General features: G+C 35.0%; 1 protein-coding gene across 5 annotated transcripts in view; it reads left to right on the top strand.

Moving 5' to 3' along the window:
• Window positions 1–24,433, top strand: part of UNC13C (unc-13 homolog C) — a 203,899-nt gene that overhangs the window by 6,718 nt on the left and 172,748 nt on the right. For 4 of the 5 annotated variants that reach the window (XR_008238255.1, XM_052807837.1, XM_052807834.1 and 1 more), the window contains exon 2: window positions 3,042–6,262. Coding sequence is in view for 4 of the 5 variants with exons in the window: in XM_052807837.1 (XP_052663797.1) it covers window positions 3,298–6,262 (2,965 nt within the window). In the remaining variant the exon portion in view is untranslated. Of the gene's footprint in view, window positions 1–2,352; window positions 2,462–3,041; window positions 6,263–24,433 lie in introns of those variants that run through there. The other variant, XM_052807835.1, reaches the window with a different exon arrangement.

Genomic DNA, 24,433 nt, shown 5'->3' on the forward strand with positions numbered 1-24,433 from the left:
ATCCAAATTACCTGTTCACCATCAAGTTGATTGACAAAAGCCTATATTCAGTGTTGCTATGGGTAAAAAATTGAAGGAAGTGTCATTGTGTCCTTTCTTTACAGAAGGAACCCATTAACAATTTCTTTTATTTCTAATCTCACAATCCATAACACCTTCTAGTTTCCTGCTCTATAACCATCTGGCATAAAATATGTACTTTACTGCTGTAACATTTCAACTTGATTCCTTATGCTTAGAATGGGTTAGAAGGGGTTAACCCATCTGTGTTAAACTTTATCATATAAATTGATTTAAGTCAATAAACAAACAAAGTGAAAATAGAAAATGGGTTCATGATGGTCTATTGGGAGACCTGGATAAAACCAGAAAATCACTGAATGACAACTTGCAGCTCATTCAAATAATTGACTTAGTTCTATGTGCTTCTCAGAAGACTGTTCCTTATTTCCTAGAGTTTTAACCTACACTGACTGAAAATGATAAGAACAATCCTATGCAAATCTTTACAAAAAGAAATGGGTGAGACCTATAATGACTCAAACTTGAATCCATGTGTAGATATACAATTTTAGAAAATTAGTATTTGATAGAGCAATGGTAGGCTGTAAACTGATGAACAGATCATATGACTAATATAGCTGAGATGGAATGGAACTCACATGAGAGAACATAAATCTGTTCCATTTAGCAGATCTCTGTGTTTGTAACAGTACAACATTTAATTTACTATGGTGTTGTCGGAAACTGGATTTAAATAAATTGAGTACTGAATTTGCAGCTATTTATAATACTGTCAGTTATCTCTGATAAAAAGCATAGGTTAGGCATTGGATAAAACTTATATATGGCTGGCTATGAAATCAAGATTATTCTACAAAGAATTAAATTGTATTTAAAATTAATGGAAAAGTTCCAGATTCCAATGGTAACTTCATTATTTCTTGATGTTTTGTAGGCTGAGCCAGTAACAAGCCTTCTAGCTTGTTTATACATTGTTGGTTTGAAGTCTTTTCAATGAGAAGAATGTCCAAGTCATCTGAGTGAAGTTTATATAAGAGGGCACTCAAAAAACTGTGGTTGTGTGGGCAGAGAAGGCAGGCAGCCATGCTTCAAATCTTGTTCAATAAATAGTTACAAACATTCAATGTAAGAGCTGAATGGTTGACAAGTGTTTCTACATCTACAAACATGCCTTTGATGTTGAAAAGTGTCCCAGGATGGTTCCTTCCTCTACTAATAATATGTGAAAACAAGGCAGCCTTGGCTCTAGTGAGAGCTTTGTAATATTCTGAGATGCCATTTGCATGACTGGAAAATTGCAGGCAGTCTCATTGAGCATTCTTTTGCCTCCAAACATTGATTGCTCTTAATTCACTCTTAATACTCTGACTTCTGGCATAAGCCTGAAAGAAAAAGAAGTCACAAGAGCTATGCTGATGCATATATGTTAAAAACGTGGTTCATGTTCCACAAATATTTCACCTTTTGTAAAATAACAGTCAGCAACTTTGGGAAGGATGAAGAATGTTGTTCTGTTCTTTTTCTGCTTGCTCTTGGGCTGCATCCCAATTTTGTTATAACAGGAAAAGGAATAAGTCTGTTTACGTGCTCTATTCCAGGATTCCAGAAGCCAACCAGGCTTCTGCTGGCTTTGCTTGGGCTCTGTTCAGCATAGTGCATTTTGCTGCTGCAGTATGAATCAGTAGTTAGTGTTTATTATTGACCATAACATGAGTATAATAGTAAGGTCAGTGAAGACAAACTCTGTAATGAAAAGACCAGATCTTGAGGTGTGTGAGCGGACCATAATATTTCATACAGTGCCATGCTGTTTGCAGACACGGAGAACAGTTGATATCCTTTACTCCTCTTGACACCACAGAGTAAATTTTAACCCTTCACATACCCTGTATCTAAATAAACTTCTTATTCTGCCAAAGAATTTTTAGCTGGTTTAGAAACTGAAATGACCATTTTTAGAACTACTTTGTTGGATTTTTCTGAGTGGTTTGTCTTGTTTTTATTCTGCAGCTATGAGACTGGGAGGTGAATGATATGCTGTATGAAACAGTACATTTATATGTTTAAAATGCATTGGCTACATTTGTATGGAATACAAGCTTTTGTTTTATGGAATAGAAGCTTCCAGATACCTCATGAAATCTTTTTTTACTCTTCCATATTTTAGATCAAATTGCTTTCCTGTTGTAATGGCAGCTATTTTTGTCCTGAGACTCTTGTAAATCATATTTTTTTTCTCCTTCTTCCTCTCACTTTATGTAGGTTGGATTTTTTTGGTTGTTTTTGTTTGTTTGTTTGTTTGTTTTTTCTGTGACCAGAATAATGTAAAATTTAGTAATCTGGATGAGAATGTTCCATCATTTGTAATTATGATCTTCTGTTATTTTCGATAGGTTTTTTTGTTTGTTTTTCTTCTTAAAGAAGAGAAACCAAGAAGGTATGCCCACTTTAAGTCCTGGCTTACCATAACATGTTAAATTCTGCTGTTAAAAGAAAGCATCTATTTCTCAAACCAGAGTCATGTGCATAATTCAGTCTTGAGATAGAACAGTACTTCATGGATACAATACTGATTTGTTGCGCAGAATCCTACCTTGCTTCAAAAGATGACTCAAGAGAGACCTTTCTACTTCTATATTACTAGCTAGTAATGACTTGTTCCCCTGTTGGTTTTTCGACCACTGCTGTATGTCATATGGATCTAAACTGAAATGTCATTACTCTGAAAGAAAGCAGATAACATTAATATCAAATATCTCAGTTAAAGTCAGACTATTAAACTGGACAAAGAAGCCTGTAAATAAGTATAGCTTATTCATTTATGTTAAAAATACTTGCCTAGAGCTGCTTTCAGCTTCAATTGTTCATGAAAAATTCTGTTCAGACAATTATGGGGAAAGTATAGATAAATTCTTAACTGCTCTGTGTTTCCATTGTAACCCAGTTAAAAAAACATCAGTATTATTGAATGATAAGTTTGTTTGGCAGCAATTGTAATGTCGTTCCCTCCTTTTTAGACACTTCAAGAAGCCATGTGCAACAGAGTGAGATTTTGCAAGACATACAAAACCCCTTCAGGATTTGGTTTTGAACAAGCAGATGTGTGATTTCTTTTTTTTTTTTTTTCTGTCAAATGATACCAGAGCATCAGTAGTTTCTATGTCTATAGGCTCTGTTGATGAAATATTTGCTGATGATCCTGTTGGAGATACAAATATTTGTCTGGACCGAAAATTGTGTTTTGTGGAAACGGCTTAATATAAATTACACTCCATGGTTTCTGCCCTCTTAAAGAGCCTGATCTCATATTACATATATAAGATTTGCAAAGGAATGTTTACAAAGAAATTGGGAAATAGTACAAAAAGGAAAGAGAGTTGTCAGAGCAAAAAGGAACAAGTCTTAACTCAGATTGGACAAACAAAAAATCCAAAATTTTCAAATACCTTAAAAAGCACTGTTAAGAAGATTACCAAGTGTCCATCTGCTCGCAACTTATCAACTGAAGAAGAGGAAAGTAATAGAGAATTTTCACTTTCTCCAACATTCAGTTACAGAGTTGCTATTGCCAATGGACTGCAAAAGCATATTTTTGTAACAAACAATAATAATGAAGATATAGTTCAAGATCTGTCTTCAAGTGATAGCTCATATTCTGAGTCATTAGGTGAAGTAAAAAGTAATAGCAAGAAAAACGAATACTTATCACACACAATGCCTGTGAGACGAAACAGAAAAAGCTTAAGCAGCCTTGCACCTTCTGATGGAAGTTCAGATGGAGAACGCACTTTACACACGTTGAAGCTGGGAGCTTTACGAAAACTAAGGAAATGGAAGAAGAGCCAAGAATGTGTCTCATCAGATTCAGAACTAAGTACATGGAAGAAAACGTGGGGCTTAAGAAGTAAATCTCTAGACAGAACTGGCCGTCACCAGAAATCAAATACTCTTGAACCTGGCTTTAGTTCAACAGGTTGTATTAGTCAAACCCATGATGTTATGGAAATGATCTTTAAAGAGCTTCAGGGAATAAGTCAAATTGAAACAGAACTCTCTGAATTAAGAGGGCATGTTAATGCTCTGAAACAATCAATTGATGAAATTTCTAGTAGTGTAGAAGTTGTACAAAATGAAATTGAACAATTGCGAACTGGATTCGTACAGTCCAGAAGAGAAACTCGGGACATACATGACTACATTAAGCAGATAGGCCATCCAGGAAACAAAGCCAGTCTTAGGTTTCTAAATGTGCCTGAAGAGGGGCTTGAAAAAACTGAAAGCATAGTTTACAAAATATTAATAGATAAAATGGGGTTCTCAGAGGCACAAAGCACTATTAAAATTGAGTTTGCCCAAAGACTGGGGCAACAAAGAGACTGTCCAAATGCAAAGCCAAGACCCATTATTGTTTACTTTGAGTCATCACACCAGAGAGATTTGATTTTAAAGAAGTCTTATAAACTTAAGGGAACTGGCATTGGAATTTCTACAGATATATTTTCCCATGACATGAAAGACAAAAAAGAAAGGGCACTACCTTCCTCTCAGACGTATGAGAGTATGGATATGAAGCTTTTAACTTTGGAGACAAAAATGAAAATGCATGACTGGGAGTCACCTGACAGTGATAAAGACTTGGAACCAGATATAAATAAGAACAGTTACACAAAGATATCTAAATTAGCACTTCAAATAAAAACAAGCTCTACAAAGGGGAGTATTGAGTCCCCAAATACTAAAGACCTTAATAGAACTGCTGATAATAGCACGTTTTCAAACAGAAGAAATTATGGCAATCAGTCACCAGAATTTGGCAACATGGAAAAACAATCAAAGACCTATTATTCAGACATGACTCCTCTGTGGCATTTACAGAATGACTTTGCAACACCAAAACTTAGCCGTTCGGAGTCAGATTTCTCAAAATTGTGTCAGTCTTACTCTGAGGATTTTTCAGAAAATCAGTATTTTAGCAGAACAAATGGCAGTTCACTATTGTCTTCTTCTGATCGAGAACTTTGGCAGCGAAGGCAAGATGATTCTACAAACTGGTATGGCAGTTCCCAGGAACAGACTTTAGTCCAAGGTATGCAACAGTATCCAGAGCAAAATGAAGTAGAGAACACAGAAACTGTTGACAGTGGAGTAAGCAATGGAATAATATGCGCATCTGGAGACAGAAGCCACTATAGTGATTCTCAGCTTTCTTTACATGATGATCTTTCCCCATGGAAAGACTGGAATCAGTTGGAACAAGGGGCAGATTTGGGCCTAGACTCATCTACACAGGAAGTTTTTGTGTATGATATGAGCAGCCCTTCAGATCAACAGACAGATTTTGGAAAGTGCCAAAGTTCTGACCTCCAATATGATACTGAAAGCTATGATTTTACCCTTGATGGTACTTCTCCATCATGTCCAGGCCTTAATAGCGAATCACAAAGTCAGTGGACTGGTCAATATGATGACTATCAGGAAACAAATTCTATCTCCCCTTATCAGAATCAAAACAGATTGCCTATGATGTTCCGAAGTCAGAGTGAACTACCAAGCGATGACTCGGAAGAAACGGCCCCTAAATCGTGGCATAGCCGATTAAGCATAGATCTTTCTGATAAGACTTTCAGCTTTCCTAAATTTGGATCCACCCTTCAACGTGCTAAGTCAGCTTTAGAAGTAGTCTGGAATAAAAGTACACAAAGTTTAAGTGGGTATGAAGACAGTGGATCATCTTTCATGGGAAGGTTTAGAACTTTATCTCAGTCTACAGCAAATGAATCAAGTACAACACTTGATTCTGATGTTTATGCCGAGCCTTATTGCTACAAAGCAGAGTATGGGGAAGACTTAATTGAACCACCTGGTGAGAATGAAACAGACTATGTGGAAGTAATGGAACAAGTCCTTGCTAAACTAGAAAATAGAACTAATAGTAGTGAAACTAGTGAGCAGGTCCAAGAATATGAACTGGGGCAGCCTTTGTATGAAACTCCATATGCAGTACTACCAGAAAAGCAATATGATGCACAGTTTGACAGTGTGGTCAGTGAAGAGATATGGGAAGTTGAAAGTGTCATGGCTGCTAACATAGAAGTAAGGGAAGATGAAAATCAGAATGTCCCGGAGATGCTTACTGAAACTCCGAAGAAAAAAAGAATACGACCATCATTTAAAGAAGCTGCTTTAAAAGCGTACAAGAAACAAATGAATGATTTGGAAGAGAAGATCCTTGCTGGAGGTAATAATATTTTAATATTGTCTTTTAAGTAAAACATTGTTCTTACTAGAGTTGGACATTAATTTCTGTATCGTACCTGATCTTGCTTCCTTTGAATTTGGTGACAAAAATTCTGCTTATGTCTGGTTTTGTTCATAGAGTGAAATAGTCCCATGGAAGTCAAAAGGCTAAAATTTTACAAGTTTGCTCTGAATGAATTTTCTGAATATGTTTAGTCAAATATGTTTTTAAGCAATTATATTGCTTTATATTTCAGTAACTTGAAAATTAGATTTTGCAAGATTTAAATCTTATAGAAAGAGCTAAACAGTACACTGTTCTTGGTTTTCTTACAGCTTTATAAATGTATTCACATTCATTCCATCCAGAATGACGAGATATTACAGTGCTTTCTTTAACAGTTTTCAAGGCATGGCTGGTTCTATATTCATCGTGATGAGCAGTGTTCACATCTTGTATGCAACCTATAACTTGTTATGTACTTGTGAGAGTGCAAGTCTAAACTGATTTTACTTCTGTTCTTAGTTGTACTCCCAATAAGCCCTCAAACAAGTAGTCAGTCCCCAAAAAAGGGAAAAGAAAGGTGTGGAGGAAAGAGAAAAGAAGTGTAAATGGTAGCATCCATGTATGAAGAGGTGGTAGAAAGGAACTTAACTCAGAGGGTGTTGACACAGATTTATTCATGATCTTTATCTTCTCTGTTAACAGACTTCAAAGCAAACTCATATACATAACTTTAATACCTCTAGTAGTACACAAATATGGTGATTTTCAATATTAACATACACTGTAATGCTAATGTTATAATATTACTGTGCATTTAATTGGAAGCACATAATTACCGTAGCTAGCCAGATGGTAATTGTCACCTTGACTGAATCTTTGCTTTCTTTATCTGCTTTGGAAAAATAATCATCTGATATATTCATTTTAAAGATGAAGAATTGTGCCTTCAGCCAAAGATTGTATTTACTAGTAATGAGCATCCAAAGCTTGAGCTACCATAAAGTTTCTTTTGTACATGTACAACTACTTTTACAATGTACTTATAGTCAAGTTGAAAGTATGTTACACGAGCAATTAAGTATTGCTAATATGAAGGTTTATTTAAAAGTCTACTTTTACATTCAAATAATGCCACTAGATTGTAGATTTGCATTTTGCAGATATTTTTCTACAGTACTGTTAGACACTGTATGTATGAAGAAACAGCTAGCAATAGCTAGTATGTTCATGACTTTTTCATGATTTTTGAGGCATGGGAGAGGGGGACCACAGTCATTTACGTAGTCATTATTGTACAATAGGAATGTAAAGGTCTGAGGATCTATTTCAAGAAAGCACATAGGGAAGACCCAAAATAGTGAAACCCAGATTGGTTCCACTATTTAAAGTCTGAGCATTCGTATACATTATTAGATAAGATAGGCTGTTAGAAAATGAGAACTAACTTTGATGTTACATCTCATATGATCAGTTCTGTGAATTAAATGTATTTGTTCTTTTAATCCAGCAGGTGAAAGACCTCTTTCAGTTTCTTAGTCTATTGATATTGTTTTCTTCTGAATTACTGAAGCATTTCTTATACTGTATTTACAGAGAAGCCAACTGACACCAAGGCCAGTTTATGAAAATCTGTTATTGGGTGTAGTCTATGGGGTGTAAAGCATCTGCATGGTTATAAGATGTCGTACTAGGACCTCCATTTTTGTTTCCACTGAAATAAAGGAGAAGGGAGTACAGCAAGAGGTTAAAGGGAATTAACAGATGAACTGCTACAACAACACTGCCTTTCAGATTATTCTGAAAACAGCATGCATTGACTCTTGAGTAGCAGTTCTGCTTTCTCTTCACGCTTTGTTTTCCACGCCAACAGGGAGGATGTGTTTCAATCGGGGATTCTGCCTCAGCAGTCACTAACTGGTTTGTTACAAATGTATCTTCAGGTCCTGTAGCATACCTGGCAATACTTACTAACAAAACAGTCTTTTGTGTTGTATACCTAATGGATGAATATGATGTTTTACTTTTTAATGCTTACAGAACATCTAACAATTAGTCAGAATTTAAAACTTTCAAAATATATTTCCTAGCTGGAGCAATCTACTAAAAGAATACATTACCTGAAAGACTACTTCTACGGAGTGACATGCAGTATTATTGGAGTCAAATCTTTCTTGATTTTACTTTCAGTGACCTGGTTGACTGATACTATAGACAGTCTATTCACGGATAATGGAATCTGCAGATGGAATCTCCATCCATGGAGATATTCAAAATCCATCTAGACATGGTCCTAGGCAATCTGCTCTAGGTGACCCTGCTTGAGAAGGGTTGTTAAACAAGATAGCGTCCAGAGGTCCCTTCCAGCCTCAACTGTTCTGTGATAAGGAAATACTGTTTTTGAATACTTTGTGTACAGCCTTTGAAGAAGGATGTCCTCTTAATGTTAGTTTGTCCTCTAGGACAAAACACATTTAACTTCTGTTTATTACTTGAATTCAGAAATTTTGATTTAGTATAGGAAATGACATTTTGTAAATCAGTTCGTAAGGGGCAAAATACACAAAATATATAGTTTGTAGCATCTCAGTTTTCACAACCTGCCTTGTCTTCTTTACGTGTGTATTCATGCATGTCCAGAGAATACTTAATTTATCATTTAAGCAAATAGTAGTTTGGGGTATTATATCTGTGTGGGGTTTTCTTAATATTTCAGGAGCAGTAATAACTTTAAAGAAAAGTGAGTAATAGCTGATCTAGGGTTTACGTGACTTTTATGATTTATTATTTTTTATTGTTATCTTACCCCTATAACTGATTCACAGTCAACTTCTGATTTCTTATTTGTGATGGAAAAGTACTAGTTGCAGATCAAGTTCCTTGAATTAATCTTCATTATATAACCAAAGCATAACCTGTTATTTAATGAATTTTTTCATCTCTCTATGTAGGCAGGAGCAGGTAGACAGCACTCTGGCCAACCAGAGATATAGCCAGATAATACAGTAGTGTTATTTCTCCAATTTAGTACAAAAGAAAGGTTTAGAATGCTATTATTTTCATTCTAGTAACACATGAGGTAAGGTCATTGAAACTCTGGTACATGAATAATTTATTAGCGCACAAAAGCCCATTGGATAGTCCTATTCTCTCTCTCTCTAGCTGGAGAGAAAAAATACAGTATGGGCTGATTGCTCATGTATTATTTATTACAATGTGGTTTTGGAGACATACTGGAATGAAAGTAATAGGGTATATGGATGAGAGGCATCGTGAGCAGTACACGAGTAATTCTAGATTTAAAGTTCTGTAAGGACATAGAGGCATTGTGATGATGCATGTATATTAATAGAAGGATTGATGGCTTTTTAGAAAAATATCAGAGAAATGCTAGCCAGTGGTTTGGGGTTTTTTGTACACTGTAATCGAGAATAACTCTTACCCTTTTATTTATTTATTGTTCCAGTTCTCACTTGTTATTTTTTAGCTTTCTCTTTCCCTAATGGCTTCTTTCATTCCATCCCTATCTTGTTATCTTTTACAGGTGCCTTAGAATAAGCATAATTCTCTCTCCTGATGAAACTATCACTCTGGATAAGCTTCCGGAGTTGCATGCACTGTTCTGAGTTGCTTTTAATGATAAAATAGATTCTTTCTGTGAATGGTAGTTTATAAGCAATAGCTTCTTGATCTAGTTGATGAAGATCTTACTGATCATTTGGTGAATGGTCAGATTTTAAAAAGCATTTGGTCTGAATTTTCTGCCACAGAGTAACCTGTAGATTGTTTATGCTGTCAAGATGGGTGAACTCGGCTTTCTCTGCATGTACACACAGTGGGAAGTCAGATTACAGGGGCCAGGGATGGGAGCTGCCTCTTTAGCAGTGGATGAAAGTGGGTTTTCTATTGTTTTATAGGAAGGATTTGTATCACGTTTAGTGGTGTCTAACTGAAGAACAGAACTTGGAGATCAGTATCAATACAGTCTTATTTTGTATATGCCTGAAGGAGGAAATGTGATGCTAACGTTTGAAACCAAAGGAACCAGTAATGTATTACCACACTCCCCTTGCAGTGTGATCATTTGGTTCCACATTAAGAAAAGGTGTCACCAAAATAAGTATATTACTAATGTGTATTTCAAACTACACTATTTTGAAACAAGTATATATTTTCTTATTTTGACAGCTTTTCTAGCTTTTTTATAATAACTATTTGCTGGAACTGCCTGAGTCATCTGTATTTTCCCAAAGAGTATAGGCTTTAGAAGTTAATCTAACCTTGTCTTGTGGTACTTAGACTTTTGTTTCCTTTATGTTTTACCTCCATCATGTTTGGTTTTAATACACTTGTATAGGTGCACAGTTACTAGTAACTAATAACTATAATTAATAGTATTGTACCAGCTTTGTTATGTGAACGCAAAACCTGGATTTGGACTTGAAAAGATCAGTGCTGTGGCCCAGATGAAAACCAATTGATCTGGTATTGTTTAGTAAATGAATCAGTCATTTTATAGCTATTCAGATGGAAACAAGATAAATAAAACTGTTACCTTGGTCATTGCAATTTCATATTCGTTGGTGGTGACGGTAACGTGGACATAAGAAGCCTGTTAGAAGATAAATTGCTTTTAAATATTACAGAGTTCTTCTATGCTCAGTCTACATTACCTGTGTTGGGAAGTGGGCTCTAAGAAAGGACTACTGTTTGTAGAAAGAGAAATTAAAAGTAGATGTATATCCCATCTTATTTCTCAATTGCTTGAGATAACTATGATAACTGATTAAAACATTGTGAATTGTGTTTGGGTTTGCGGGTTTTTTTCCTTAAAAATAAAGTTCCTTCTCAGGCTGCTGGTGCAGTTTGAGTAAAGGAAGGATGTCTAGTCAGATGGCAGTATTCTAGTTTAGTGTATAAAAATACTACAGCAATTAATAAAAATGAACATGTATATTTGCATGTATTATGCCAAACTGAGCTGCTAATTACTTCATTGACCAGTACTAACAGCTAATGCCAGTCAGTCTTGTTCATACTGCAGTGTAAAAGAGATTGTTGATAATGGTCATCTTTTCCCATTTAATCAGTCCGCCATTGTTGTAACAAAAGTAAGAGTTTGTCCTCTTGTGGAAATGCTTTGAAATCTATAAGACTCCTCTGTTGTCATTACCACTTCATTTCTTCAAGTGTTTTGTTGTTAAAAAATTAAATACAAACTTAAGTTTATATTTATCCGTTAGTGAATAATGGTGTCATGGCACTATTGAAGGCTTAGGCATAATTAAATCTAAACAAGCTGTCTTGAATTAATGCAGCTTTAAGGTGATATAGGTTTGACATACTTTATATGGCTTTAGGTATACTTCACTGTAAACACTCACCAGAAGCCCCCACTGGAAGGCCTGAAACAGAGTTGTGGCTACACTTCAATTTTCCTTTGAGTTTAGCATCACCTTGTACAAAATAATGAAACTTCTTTTTTACATGATCTCTTTCAGATGGTTTTCCTTCACTGAGCCTAATGGCATTTCTCATCTTTCTAATCTCAGGCATAGTCTAAGGGAAAAAAAAAAGTTGTTAATGAGTGACTATACTGCAACTAGTCTTTGCATCATAGTGAAACAATAGCCCAGACAGGAACACTTTTAGCTAATAAAAGTTAACAGCAATACCAAGCCCCAGAATTTTCTGTTCTGTTTCAAAATACTGAAGCCACTGTATTCTGTGATACAAGGATATTTTTGTATTCTACCATATCCCTAACAGATTTTTTTTTTTTTTTAACCTGCAGTGATGAAAGACTTCATTAATATAAGGGCTGATTATGTATGCTGTGTGGCTGATATAGTTGATCTGCAATGTTTAAAAAATTAAATATATATTCATCTAATGTATGAGGTATAAAGAATTGAATTTGGGGACATAATACTTTTCAACAGGAGTTGATTCATCTATTGCTCTTCATATGTAAATAATGTAAACAGGTAGATTACAGAGGCTTTTCATCAGTGTAATTCCCTTCCATATACACATCAGAAGACAGGGACAATGGAACAGATGTATTGTGTAAACAGGCTGGGGAAGAAATGGATATCCTTGAATAGATGTGTGGTGCTGAGGAAACAAGATTTATTGCAAGTTAAGGAATCTATTTTTGTGCTGTATTGGAGATGACAATGAACTACAGAATTTAAAAATCCAGTTTATCCAACTGTCTTTTTTTTTTTTTTTTTTCTTTCCTTCATGTTTGTGCCTGCCTTTTAGTCAGGTAAACAAAATGATGGATATCTTTAACTTTGGTTTTTTGGTGTTTTTTTTGTGGGGTTAGAAGCTGAAGTGGGGGAGAAACTAAATACATTTTCAGATTATGTGGGTAGGGATCGATAAATACAATATATTCCTGCACTCAACCTTCTTAGCTAAAATTCTAGAAAATCCTTTTTCATATATATATACATATTTATATTTATATGCACTTTGGAAATCTTCCAGTAATATTACAGGAAGTAAAATAGTGTTCTAAAGAATTATTAACAACTCCATGAATTCAGTCAAAGTGTTGCAGATGAAACAATATATAATGATTTGACTGAGTTTCTCTTGCATATGCTTGTGTTTCATGCACACAAAACACAAGAGTCTATGCTTTTTTTTTTTTTTTTTTTTTTTTTTTTTTTTTTTTTTCCCCTTGCCACTATTTTCACTCTGGAGTCAGGCATAAGTCTTTATATCCTTTTCTTCCTGCTCCTCTTCTGCCCTTTGGTGGGGAAAAGGGATATCAGAGATTTAAGACAGTAAATGGCAGTCTGTTCAACTTGAGATTAATAGAATTGTAGAAAGGTTGCTTTAGAAAAATGTGAGGAAATCTAATCAGTTAATGATAAAGATGAAACATCCATCTTTTTCCTGTGAATAAAGAGCAAGTAGTTACATTCACCACCTACTCTAAAGTTAGGACTTCATGAAAGGATGATCTGCATCAGTTGCTTGCTGCTACTACATGTTCAATCCACCAAAAGAGGGATTAGAGTAAGGGAAATGATACTGAGAGTAGTGATCATCATCTTAGAGACTTTCACCATTCAAATAAAAGCAAACCCCTATTAACAAGAAGTTATGTTTTTTCTAAGATCTGTTAAAAAAAAAAAAATCCAAGTTTTAGAAACCTTAAGTGAAAGAATTCTTTAAAAAGCAGTTTAATACCTCTTTCAGAAAACATAATAGTGTTCTTATGTCTGCTGTATTTTAATTCTGTAGTTACAGGCTTCATGTTTATCAAAAATCTTACATTGTAATACTGCATGTCTTTGAAAAAAGGATAGTAGCCAAATAAATTGAAGATCAACAGTTCAATTTAGCATAGTAACTCTTACTGAATCAGTGTGCATTATACCAGGAAAACATGTGTTACAAATACACTTCTGTAACAGTCTGGGAATCCAAAAAAATTCTATTGTTATCAGATGCCCCTTTGCTGGAATACCTATACCTATTCTTTAATCATCAAACAGCCCCCCACCCCCAACCAACCAAAAAAACCAACAAAAACCACGCCACCACAAAAAATAAACCAACACCCAAAACAAACAAATAACCCCCCACAAAACCCCCCACTTAACCAGTAAAGTTTAGCAGAAATCATCCATATTTTGACTGTTTTTACAAACAAACAAAAAAAACCAAAACAAACCACACCAAACCACTCCTGTTTAGAGAATGACTTCCTTTTTTAGGAAAAATAATTCATTAAAACTGCTAGTTTCCTTCATAAAGAAGAAAGTCTCTACTACTCTACTCCTTATGAGAACAGGACACTATTTAACACTATTTTCACTGACTTCAGAATTAATGTAGATTGATTAATATTCATGCAATTTGCCTGGCTTTTTTGTGCTTAAACAGATTTAAAATAAATTTGCTAGAGCTAAGAGAAAACCTGAGCATGAATGTCAGTTCCAAGGACTTATTTATACTGGTTCTGCTGTGGAAATGAATGCAAATCAATGTTTTATTACCAAGATTAAGAAATATTTTCTATTTTTATTTCTAAAACATTTAAGCCTTTTCTTTAGATCATTGTATTTTAGAAGCAGAAATAACGCTGCATCATTTTATAATGCAGTTTCAGGATAAAAGGAATCTTGTTAAAGCAACTGGCTGAAAAAATATCTAGACATACCTTTAAAAAATGTAATGACTTGGAAAACATACGTTCATAAATATGCTCAAATCTTCCTCTGATCTATAGGGGAAGTATAATATTACAATAAAGTGTGAAACTAAAGAGATTCTCTGTTTTGCTGCCAAAGCAAAATTCTGACTACTTTCATGGGACAGGTGCCAGACTTTTTCTTTATGCACATTTTCCAGGTGATCAGTGGAGCACCTACACAGTTGTGTCTCCCTGTCACTCTAAATAGGAGAAAATGTCTGATATCGTTCCAGTTCCTGCTGATGCAAAATTATTGTTGAAACTGATGAAACCTTGTCAACCATGAGATTTGCCTCCTTGATCAGTAGAGAGTATTCTTAAGATAGATTGCATGATCAGCAGTTTTGGTAAACCTGAATATAAAGACAGGATTGATTGATATAAATAATTCTAGCAAGAAAAATAGACACATACATACAGACATATGCACTTTTATATTGTTTAATACGTACCATTTTTGTAAGAGAGTTTTATTCTGCATTTGCCTTATGTAAAACTCTTATTCACTCCACTGAAAATTTTACTAATTTTCAGATTAAAACCTATGTAAAGAGAGGGTTTTCTAGGTAGCCCATGTCTTCTAATTGTGTTGCTGACAGAGCTGTTTAAAAACGTTCTTGATACTATGGTGAAGAATATGGTGTATAAAAAGATGAAAGTTAACTAGAAAAAAATGAAAACCCTGTTGAACACAGAAAAGACTGTAATCTCTTTTCACTGATTAAGTAGTGGCAAAGAGCAAGCTGCTGACTGATATGCTAGTAGCTTCTCTGGAATTGACTACTGAAGTTAGTTGGACTTGTTTATGTTACAGTGGAATCTCGGAGATGTGTTGTGGCAAAACACCTTTTTGACTCCAATTCTTTTCTTTGAGAAATGAGGTTTCTTGATCAGAGGCCAAACAGCAGCAAGTGATTTGTCAATGCTATCATAGATTCATAAACCATGTATAGCTCTAGGTATCACCAGTGTAGTTGCAGCCTCACCAAGGGAGTTCTTGTCCATCAGCTGCATATAGAGAGACACATGGTGAACTTATTATCAGATGTAAAATAAACCAGGATAGAAGAATATGTATAAAATGGATGAGTAAAAACTAAAGCCATTTTTAATCTTAACCTGTAGATCTTCCTGTTCCATTTAGCACAAACAGGATAGAGCTGATGCTTCTTTGCATCCATAAGGCAGGGAAGATACTTCAAACAAAGTAGTGGAATTTTGTTTGGGAATGTTAAAAGGCTTGTTGCTAGAAATTTTTCTTTTATAAAAAAATAAAAGGAGAGGACAAGAAGACCTGCCTTTTCCTATTAACTATAGAAAGGGATTGTGGAATTCAGAAGGATTTATGCATGTCCTATTAGGGCAGAAAAAGTCCAATAGAACCAAATGTCATGCTTTGAATTCCAATGTACCAGTCTATAGCTCTTAACATCTGTGTGTCTCTCTGGTGTTTATATATAATTATTCCAACTTATTATTACTTTCAGGCAGAGCTGAAACAAACAGTGTGTAATTTGATTTTGTTTGTACCTATAGCATAAAAGGTAATAGTGGGGAAAATAACCATTTTTTTAATGTTTTGTTAAGGTCAGTCTCTTTACTTTCATGAGAATTATCTTGAGACTTTGAGTTGCTTCAGTTAAAAAAAAAAAAAGGTAATTATATTACAGAACAAAATACGCTGAGCTTTATAGTATTTGCTACATGAATGCTACTTGTATATTTTGTAATTGTGAGTAAGCATATGTTATTGCCTTTTTTTGACTTCTAATATACAACTAACATCATTAGCCATGGAGAAAAGAAAACGTATTACTGTTATACTCTAATGCATTTGAACTACTGTCACCACCTCCCTCCTTAGTTTTTTCTCTCAATAAGACACAACAAACCAAATCCTTTCAGTCTATCCTCACAGATTGTTTTATGAATCTCTGCTGCTTCTGGCTTTTGTCATCTTCTTTCTCTTCAATTTGTTTACTTTTAGTGTGGTTCCAAAAACTGGAAAAACAACTTCAGCTGAAGTTAACAGGTGCCCATAAAGCTGAGTCATGTCTGTCTCACATATGACACATACTAATACTTTCCAGAATGACAGTAGCTTTTTTTGCACTAATATTCCATCTACAATGCTTTCAATTTCAAATATGCTATATGCCTTTTACTGCTAACTAATCACTTTTTTACCATTTTTAATTTCTTTCTTCTAGACATAGAACTAGTTTTTACAGTAATGCCAAGGCAGTGAAGTTAATTCAGTAATATAAGAAGAACATCTTGAATTCTAATCCCATCCTTTCAAATACTTGCAACCCATTCCAGATCGGTGTCTTCTGCAGACTCTATGAAATTCTGTTCATCCAACTTGCTGAGAACATTGGCTAAAATCAACTTGTACAATATTGGCTGATACCCCGCAGGATACTTCTGCCAAAAGAATTACTCCCAAATATCACAATACAACTGTACACTATTTTCTACCAATTTCACCTTTACTGTATTTATCTTGCTTACATAGGGAATGTCATGGAAAACAATTTTCAAAAATCATATTAGCATTTTGTGGTATTTCAAGTCTTCTCCTTCCCTCGTATCAGTTAAGCCAGTTTGCTTATCAACAGAAGAAAATCTGATTTCTGTGTCTTATCTCAGTAAGCAACATTGGCTGATGTCATCTTTTTGTTCTGTATGTGATTATACATTGACTCATGTTTTCTTCCACTACTATAAGTCTTGAAATTAGTCTGGCTTATTTAAATCTTTTAGCCTTCTAGTTTGGTTTTTTGTAAGATATTTTTTGAAGTGTTTGAGGCTATTTTAGATAGTTTCTTTAATCTTAGCTAGAAAGTGGATACAACTCCACAGAACAACTTCATACCAACAGCAGCTATGAACATGATAGCCTGTGAAATATGTGACTGTTTCCCAGACACTGTGTTCTGCTCCTTTGTTCTTGATCCTAGGTGTATATATTGTTCTTGGTCTTTAACAGTAGGATTTTTATATGACTTATGGGTTTGCCACCATCTGCATTTTATTTTACAACCGTGGCACACTTTTGAGGCAAATCTCTCAGTCTTCCCAATTGACCACATTTGGTTTGACCACTGGAATGTCTGAGTGTGATCTAGATGTTTTACCAATGCAACTAAGCCAGATGTTGCTCTCCAAGATCACACCTGATGTGCTCAGCAACTAATGGGTTTTCAGTCCACAGAGCCAAAAATAGAACTGGTATGAAGTAAATGCCTCCAAAGTGTTTGTGGTGTGGACACTGGGGTCTTCAGCACCAACTCCTTTGACCTTCTGATCTGCTCTTACGGCACTAAACTATTTGCTATTGCACATGTACTCTTTGTTGCCCAAGATGGTCAGCAGTTTGCTCCTATGTCCCAGGCAGCCATTTAACATTCCTGCCGTATTGTCACTTCTGTCTATGTTGTTACCACAAACCAACCTGTATATCTCAAAACCTCATGTTCAGTGTAAGAGGCACCAAGGAACGTGGTCTCCTATAGAGTCCTGAGGGACTACTTTCACAGCTGGTGTCAAACCAAGTGGCTGGTTGCTTGGATCTCTTTGGAAGAAACACGATGGGACTTCAGCTTGCAAGTAAGACTGTGACATAGTGGTCCAAGTCAAATATTTTGTGGCAATGTTGGCTGTGTGATATGGAAAGACTTACAATAATCAATTATCTGTTTGTTTTCATAGGCTATAATTAATTACTTGGTTCCATTTACTCTTATCATTTGTATCAAAAGAGATAAAATATGCCTCTTTATCCTTTATGGATAATGTATGCTTTACCATTCTTATGTGTTCTGGGGTTGGAGTAGAGTGCTTAAAATGCACTCTGCATTCTACCTCCCTACCATCACTCTGACAAGCCAGAGACTGTCAAGAAAGCCCAGTCTTCAAGAGCGCTGTAGTTTTTTTGAGACCACCAAAAATTAAGATGCACTAGTATCATACCACATTCCATAATCAAATAGTTCTCTTGATAGTCAATAATTTATTCTTTTAGAGGTAAGTTTCAGAAGTTGGTAGAAGTATCTAGTAGCTGTTGAAAGACAATAGAAAACAAGAGCCATTAGAAGTCTCATGGGACTCAATTTCTAAGCACCAGAGATGTTTTTAAAGCACATCCTCTTGTTTCAGATTTGCAGACCAGTTTATTAATACAGACACAAATGCATTTTTTATCTTCACCAAGCTGACCTCCTATTTTGGCTCTCAATGTATCCACTAGTAATTTTTCTACATCATTGCTAGTAAAGTGCTAGCAGCAATTCTTCTGTTTCTCCTGTCAACCAAGCTTTATTCAAGTTTGACCTTCTCTTTGTCAGACAAGCATCACTCGTCTCTTATGATGTGCTAGCTTTAATATTATCTTTCAAGTGTTATACAGTATATCTTCCTAGAATATGCTTCAGCAACACAACAACCTCTAGGCTTACATATTGTAATATTCTGTTCTGTAGTGATAATATTAGCTTCTGGGTACAGCATTTATTATTTTAGCATGGCTTAATTTGTGTTATTGTTTTGGACAGACAATCTACTTTCATGTGCTGCTTTTATTTGACCCTCTTTTTCATCTTTATTTCCCTTTCTTAGCAATACATACTAATTCAAATTGTCCAGCTCGGGCTCCAAACTACTTCTGGCTATGGGTACTTTACACATGTTATTTCCATGGAACAGCTGTATTGTTATCCAATTCCAGCAAGTATTATGTCTAAAGGGTTTGCTTCCAGGAATGGTGTAATTATCAGTCAGTTTGATGTTCTTGCAATTGTTTTGCAGAATTAAAGACTAAAATTGTATTTTGAGAGAATAATGAAGTTTAAATCTTCTTCCAATTTGGTGTTACACAATTATGCATACTTACAAGACGGAAAATCAAGGTAGTATACATAATAGCATTTCAATCCTAGGGTTTCCTAACAGTTTAGACTTTTATGACCTTATTACCATTCTCGTGCTATGGCAGGGGGGTGGTGAACTACATTTTTGCAATCATTAAAGAAAGAGAAGTGCATTAGGATGATGCTCTGCTGCTCAGAAGAATGCAGAAGTGAAATAATGACACAAGGCTTGAAGGATGCTTATGATGCGGGGTGGGTGGGGTGGGTGGGAATCTTCTGAACCTCTTTGATATAAATCTCTCTGCTGACTGATGAGACTGTTGTCCAGTTGTATTTCTGATGGTATCGTAAGTTACAAAAGCAAAGGTCTGTCTTCATTTCTGTATCTTCCTTGCTAGTTTATCTTTCATGCTGGAAGAATCTGCCTTTTCAGCATCCTTTAAAGCTTCTTTTTTCTAGGAAGTTTGGGTGTAGAAACTAGTTATCTTGTATGATGAATTCCTGTGTTGTGTGGTAAGTTACAGGTGGCAACATTGCTATTAAAAATGGATAAATCAGACCATGTGTTAATTTGAAAACAGTTGATAAATGTGAAGTTCAACTTTTATAAGATCTATTAGTTTTCAGACTGAGTTTGAATAGTAATTATGCAGTGTTAATAAACACTTGTTGGAAATTTTTCTTAGCCTTCTCAAAACCTTTAAACTGATACATGGATAGAAAATAACTTGGGGGCTTATTTGAGGAGGCTCAAAGAATGCCAAATAAGCCTCCCTCACTCTACCCCCTCCCATTCTCCACCCCATCCCCCCACCCCCCAATCTGAGGAGTAACTTACCTCGGTGGATACTTGTGAACCATTTTCAACAGAAGCCAGGGTTTAGTGGGTATGTTGAATGTTATACAGCCTTTTAATACCAGGAACTTCTCATTCATGAACCTTAAAGACTAATTTCAACTACTGCATACTTTTAATTTCATGTTTACCTAAAGGTTTATGTCTGTTCATGGGAGACTTAGGGAGTGGTAGTAAAGAAGGAGGACTAGAGATAAGTGGTAAAGGATGGTACAGAGCTGGAGAGAACTTACTAGCTAAGCAGAAGCATTTTAAAGTATGGTTTGCTAAATACTCCTTCAGGCTGTCTTCTCCTTCCTAAAGTTTTTCTGTGTTCTGTCATTGACTCTTTAAGAAATCTGCATAGAAAATGATCTTTGGAGAAATAATAGAATCATGGATTGTTTTGGGTTGGAAGGGACCTTAAAGATCATCTAGTTCCAACCTCCCTGCCATGGGTAGGGACACTTTTCACTACAGCAGGTTGCTCAAGGCCCCATCCAACCTGGCCTTGAATAATTCCAGGGATGGGGCATCCACAACTTCTCTGGGCAACCTGTTCCAATGTCTCACCACCCTCACAGTAAAGAATATCTAGAGGTGTGATATGATAGCTGATTATCATGCTTTTCTTGCTGTAATTAATGATATGCTACCTTTCTTCTTTTTTGTATTAATTGTTATAATTATATGTATTTAAATAAACAACAGAAACCTTGTACCACTACAGTATCCTGAACTAAGTTAAAACAGTTTTTTCCTCTTTTTACCAGTTACCTAATTAAACATAATTGAGTTTGAAATTATCAGACTACCTAAAAAAAAAAAAAGGGGGGGGGGCAGATTTTTCCCTTTGCCTTCAATATTTGACAGTTGCAAATATAATTTTCAGTAGTAAGTAGCTAGGTGACCATCCTACTTTTCATCATTCCACTACACAGGTATATATATGGAGTGCACTGAGCTGAAATAGCAACAACTGTGGAGCAATATCACTCCATGGATTTTTCCTATAATCCTAGTAAAACATCTTGCTGTTATCTAAAACGGCATGTGGTATAGAGGCATAACACGAAGGCTGTACGGGTATTTTGTAATGTAGTAAACTTTCACATTTAAAAAAATATCTAAGGAGAAACAAACTAGTTGAAATAAAATAAGAAGTATCCCATAGGGTTAACCAAATGAACCAATGTTTACACTTTTTAGTACATTCATAACTTTTTTAGGTTAGTTGTTTGCCATAGAATGTGTGGATGACAGAAATGAGTTATATGAAGATAAGCTCTTTTAAGTAAATCACTGTCATACAGCAGTATAATCTGAGATGTCTAGCCTTGTATCCCTGATTTGAAAATACATTCAGTGGTCTCTTACATAATCACAGTTCATTTCTTATCTACATCAAGGAATGTTTCTGTCTGTTCTGGTAGCCTAATGACTACAAAGTGAACTGTTTGGTGACTGTACACTTCCTGATTTGGTGCTCTCATACACACAGAGAACACTTCCACAGTTCAGATTATTTCACTCATGGTGAGTTCAGAAGAAGCAATAAGCAATGGTTTCAAACTAATTTTGTATCTGAAGATGCAGTCATTTTTTACAAAAAAGAGATGCTCTCAAAATCTCGTTTGGGGAAATTTGTGTCAGTTGTCTGCTTTATGCAATTTCTGTTGAGAAAAGAGGCTGTTAAGACTGGTCCATTTATTTTTTTTTTAAAGTAGCAACTGCAAAGAAAAAAAAGTTAAACCAAAAACGTAATACCTTTTTTCCCTTCCTAATTTTTGATTGTCACTCTCCTTCCTAAATTTAGGCAAAATTAGGTTCCAGTAAAGGAATTGTAGTGAAATTAGATGAAGCTGGCTGAAACCCAAGAGAGGTAAAGAAAATTTCATATGTCCATCTCTCATGCTCTGAAATATAAAATTCCATTTAATGTGGAAGACAAGTCTCAACAATTTTGTATTTTTTAATATAACTTTCTAAACAACTGAATTAAACATATAATTCACGTGATTCTTTAGGCAGCTGGTAGCAAAGTACCTGCAAACTATTTAAAAATTGCATTCCACATAAATAATACTGAGATTTATTATGCGTCTTTAAATGGCAGTATTACAAATATAGTTATGTTTAGATATTCTAGAAAGAAGGTGTAGGTTGCATGAACAGATTATGGTGAGGCTTCTTACATTACAAGTGCTGTCCTGCCTAAAACTTTCCTCAGTCCCCAAATTTCTCTTCATCTTTTGGACTCTGCCTTTTTTACAAGTTTGAGAATTATTTCAGTCTTAGTCTCTCCTACTTAGAGTCCTGCTGGTATATCCTCTTTTGCCTTTCCTCTCATTGACCTGTCCAGATGATGCTTCAGCACTTTGATTTTAACTATTCCTCTTATTTTCTTTAGCCCCCATACAAGCATATCCCATTTTGTTCCCATGGCCAGCCCAGCTTACAGTCATTTAATTACTCCTTGCTCTGCTCTTACCCTGCTTATGAAAATGCTGTAATAATTTTGTAGTGGGAAAGTAGGATCATATGGTCATCCAAGTCTCCTTTATATGCTTGTGGAGAAAGAGTAGCCAATTGTATCTGATGTTGTCAGACAAACACATCTCACAAACAAATAAGAAAAAAAAAAAAGAAATTGTAAAAGCTAACCTCATTTTTATAAATCTACTCAGTCAAATGAGGGTAATTTGACAACTAAAATGCTGCAACTTAATTTAGTCAAGAATTAATTTCTGAGGCAAAATTAAAATTTTAGTATTTCTGAAGGCGGGGAGAGTTTTGAAGTAAGAAAACATCAGAATAGTTCATGTCCCAGCAGAAAAAAGTACCTTAATGGGTTTTTCTGAAACAACAATAAAAATTGATACCATGTTCACTTATATTCAGGAGAAGAACTATGAAAAGTATCAATTCACGGCAAGCAGATAATCTTGATGCAGAGAGATGTGCTTACTCTATTTTTACTAAATCATGGAATTTAGTATTAGTAATAGTTTTTATGTTCTGTATAACTCAAAACATAAGTTTTCCTTGGGACACTAAACTATATTTAATTCTTTTAGGCATACTCTTTCTAAAAGGATTGTTCACAATAGCTGTGAAACTAAAGCTAAGATCTGTAGTCAAGCATAAGAAAATGGAAAATTTTATGGTCTCGCAAAGGAGGAGAGAATGTTGCACAGTTGGATTTTCTGTGGATTCAAATTTGGTGTTGGGACTTTGCTAATAACTAGTAGCGTAATCTTCTTTAACCTTTTTGAATAATACAAATTCAGATATAATCTGACTGGTGAAACATGTTTTGAACAACTTATCTCCAGTTTCTATTCTGCCCATTCCTGTGCAGGTGCTTTGCTTTGATCACATAAGTAGCCTCTAAAATTTGTGGCGAAATAGAGCCTTTTCGTTCCCTGGGTTGTCACTACTATACTGTATGCACCTTTACATTTGCCTTTAGGTATTTTTCATATATGTGTTTGAATGGGATATTTTCTTGTAGATAAACCAGTTTAAAAATGAAACGTGGCATGTGTTTAAGGTGTAAATGATCATTTTGTAATGTATGTAATGTGAGATATCTCCAAACGTCTTAAAAATACCTGAACTATTTAAAGGGCTTGTAGAATGTGTACTCCATTTGGGGAGGAAAAATGGAAAGATCAGTAAGGTGACAATTAAAGCAATGCAGTTTCATGTATGCACTGTACTATAAAGTGTCCAAAAAAAGAAAAAGACACACTGGTTGAATAGTATATAAAAACAATTTTAAATGTATGTGTATTTTAAAATTCACAAGACGATAAAACAAGGTTAGCTTTTCCTGTCAGCAAATATATTCTGTCTGATAGTAAATGTGAATACATCACACTTTTGCATTAAGCAATTTTTTATATATATATATATATATCATATCTTATACTTCCACAATTGTAGTTCTTCAACTGGCGTTTGGGGGGGAATTTCTGTCATTATATGAATAGCTGTGATAGAAGAGAATAGTTACAGTTCAGGGGTTTGGGGTTTATTTTATATCCTTAGTAGAAACGCTTTCCTTTTCCTTGAAAATAAAGCATTATTTTTTTGAACACTGCAACTATATTAAAATATATATTCAATAATATTAAAAATATATATTAAAAAAAACCCAAACCAAAACAAAAAACCTAAAAATCATGTGGAGATGGGATACAGTGTATAAATTATATGGTATCCACACAGTCCTGCATAAGTGG

Source organism: Harpia harpyja, chromosome 14, assembly GCF_026419915.1.
Source record: "Harpia harpyja isolate bHarHar1 chromosome 14, bHarHar1 primary haplotype, whole genome shotgun sequence".
NCBI lineage: Eukaryota > Metazoa > Chordata > Aves > Accipitriformes > Accipitridae > Harpia > Harpia harpyja.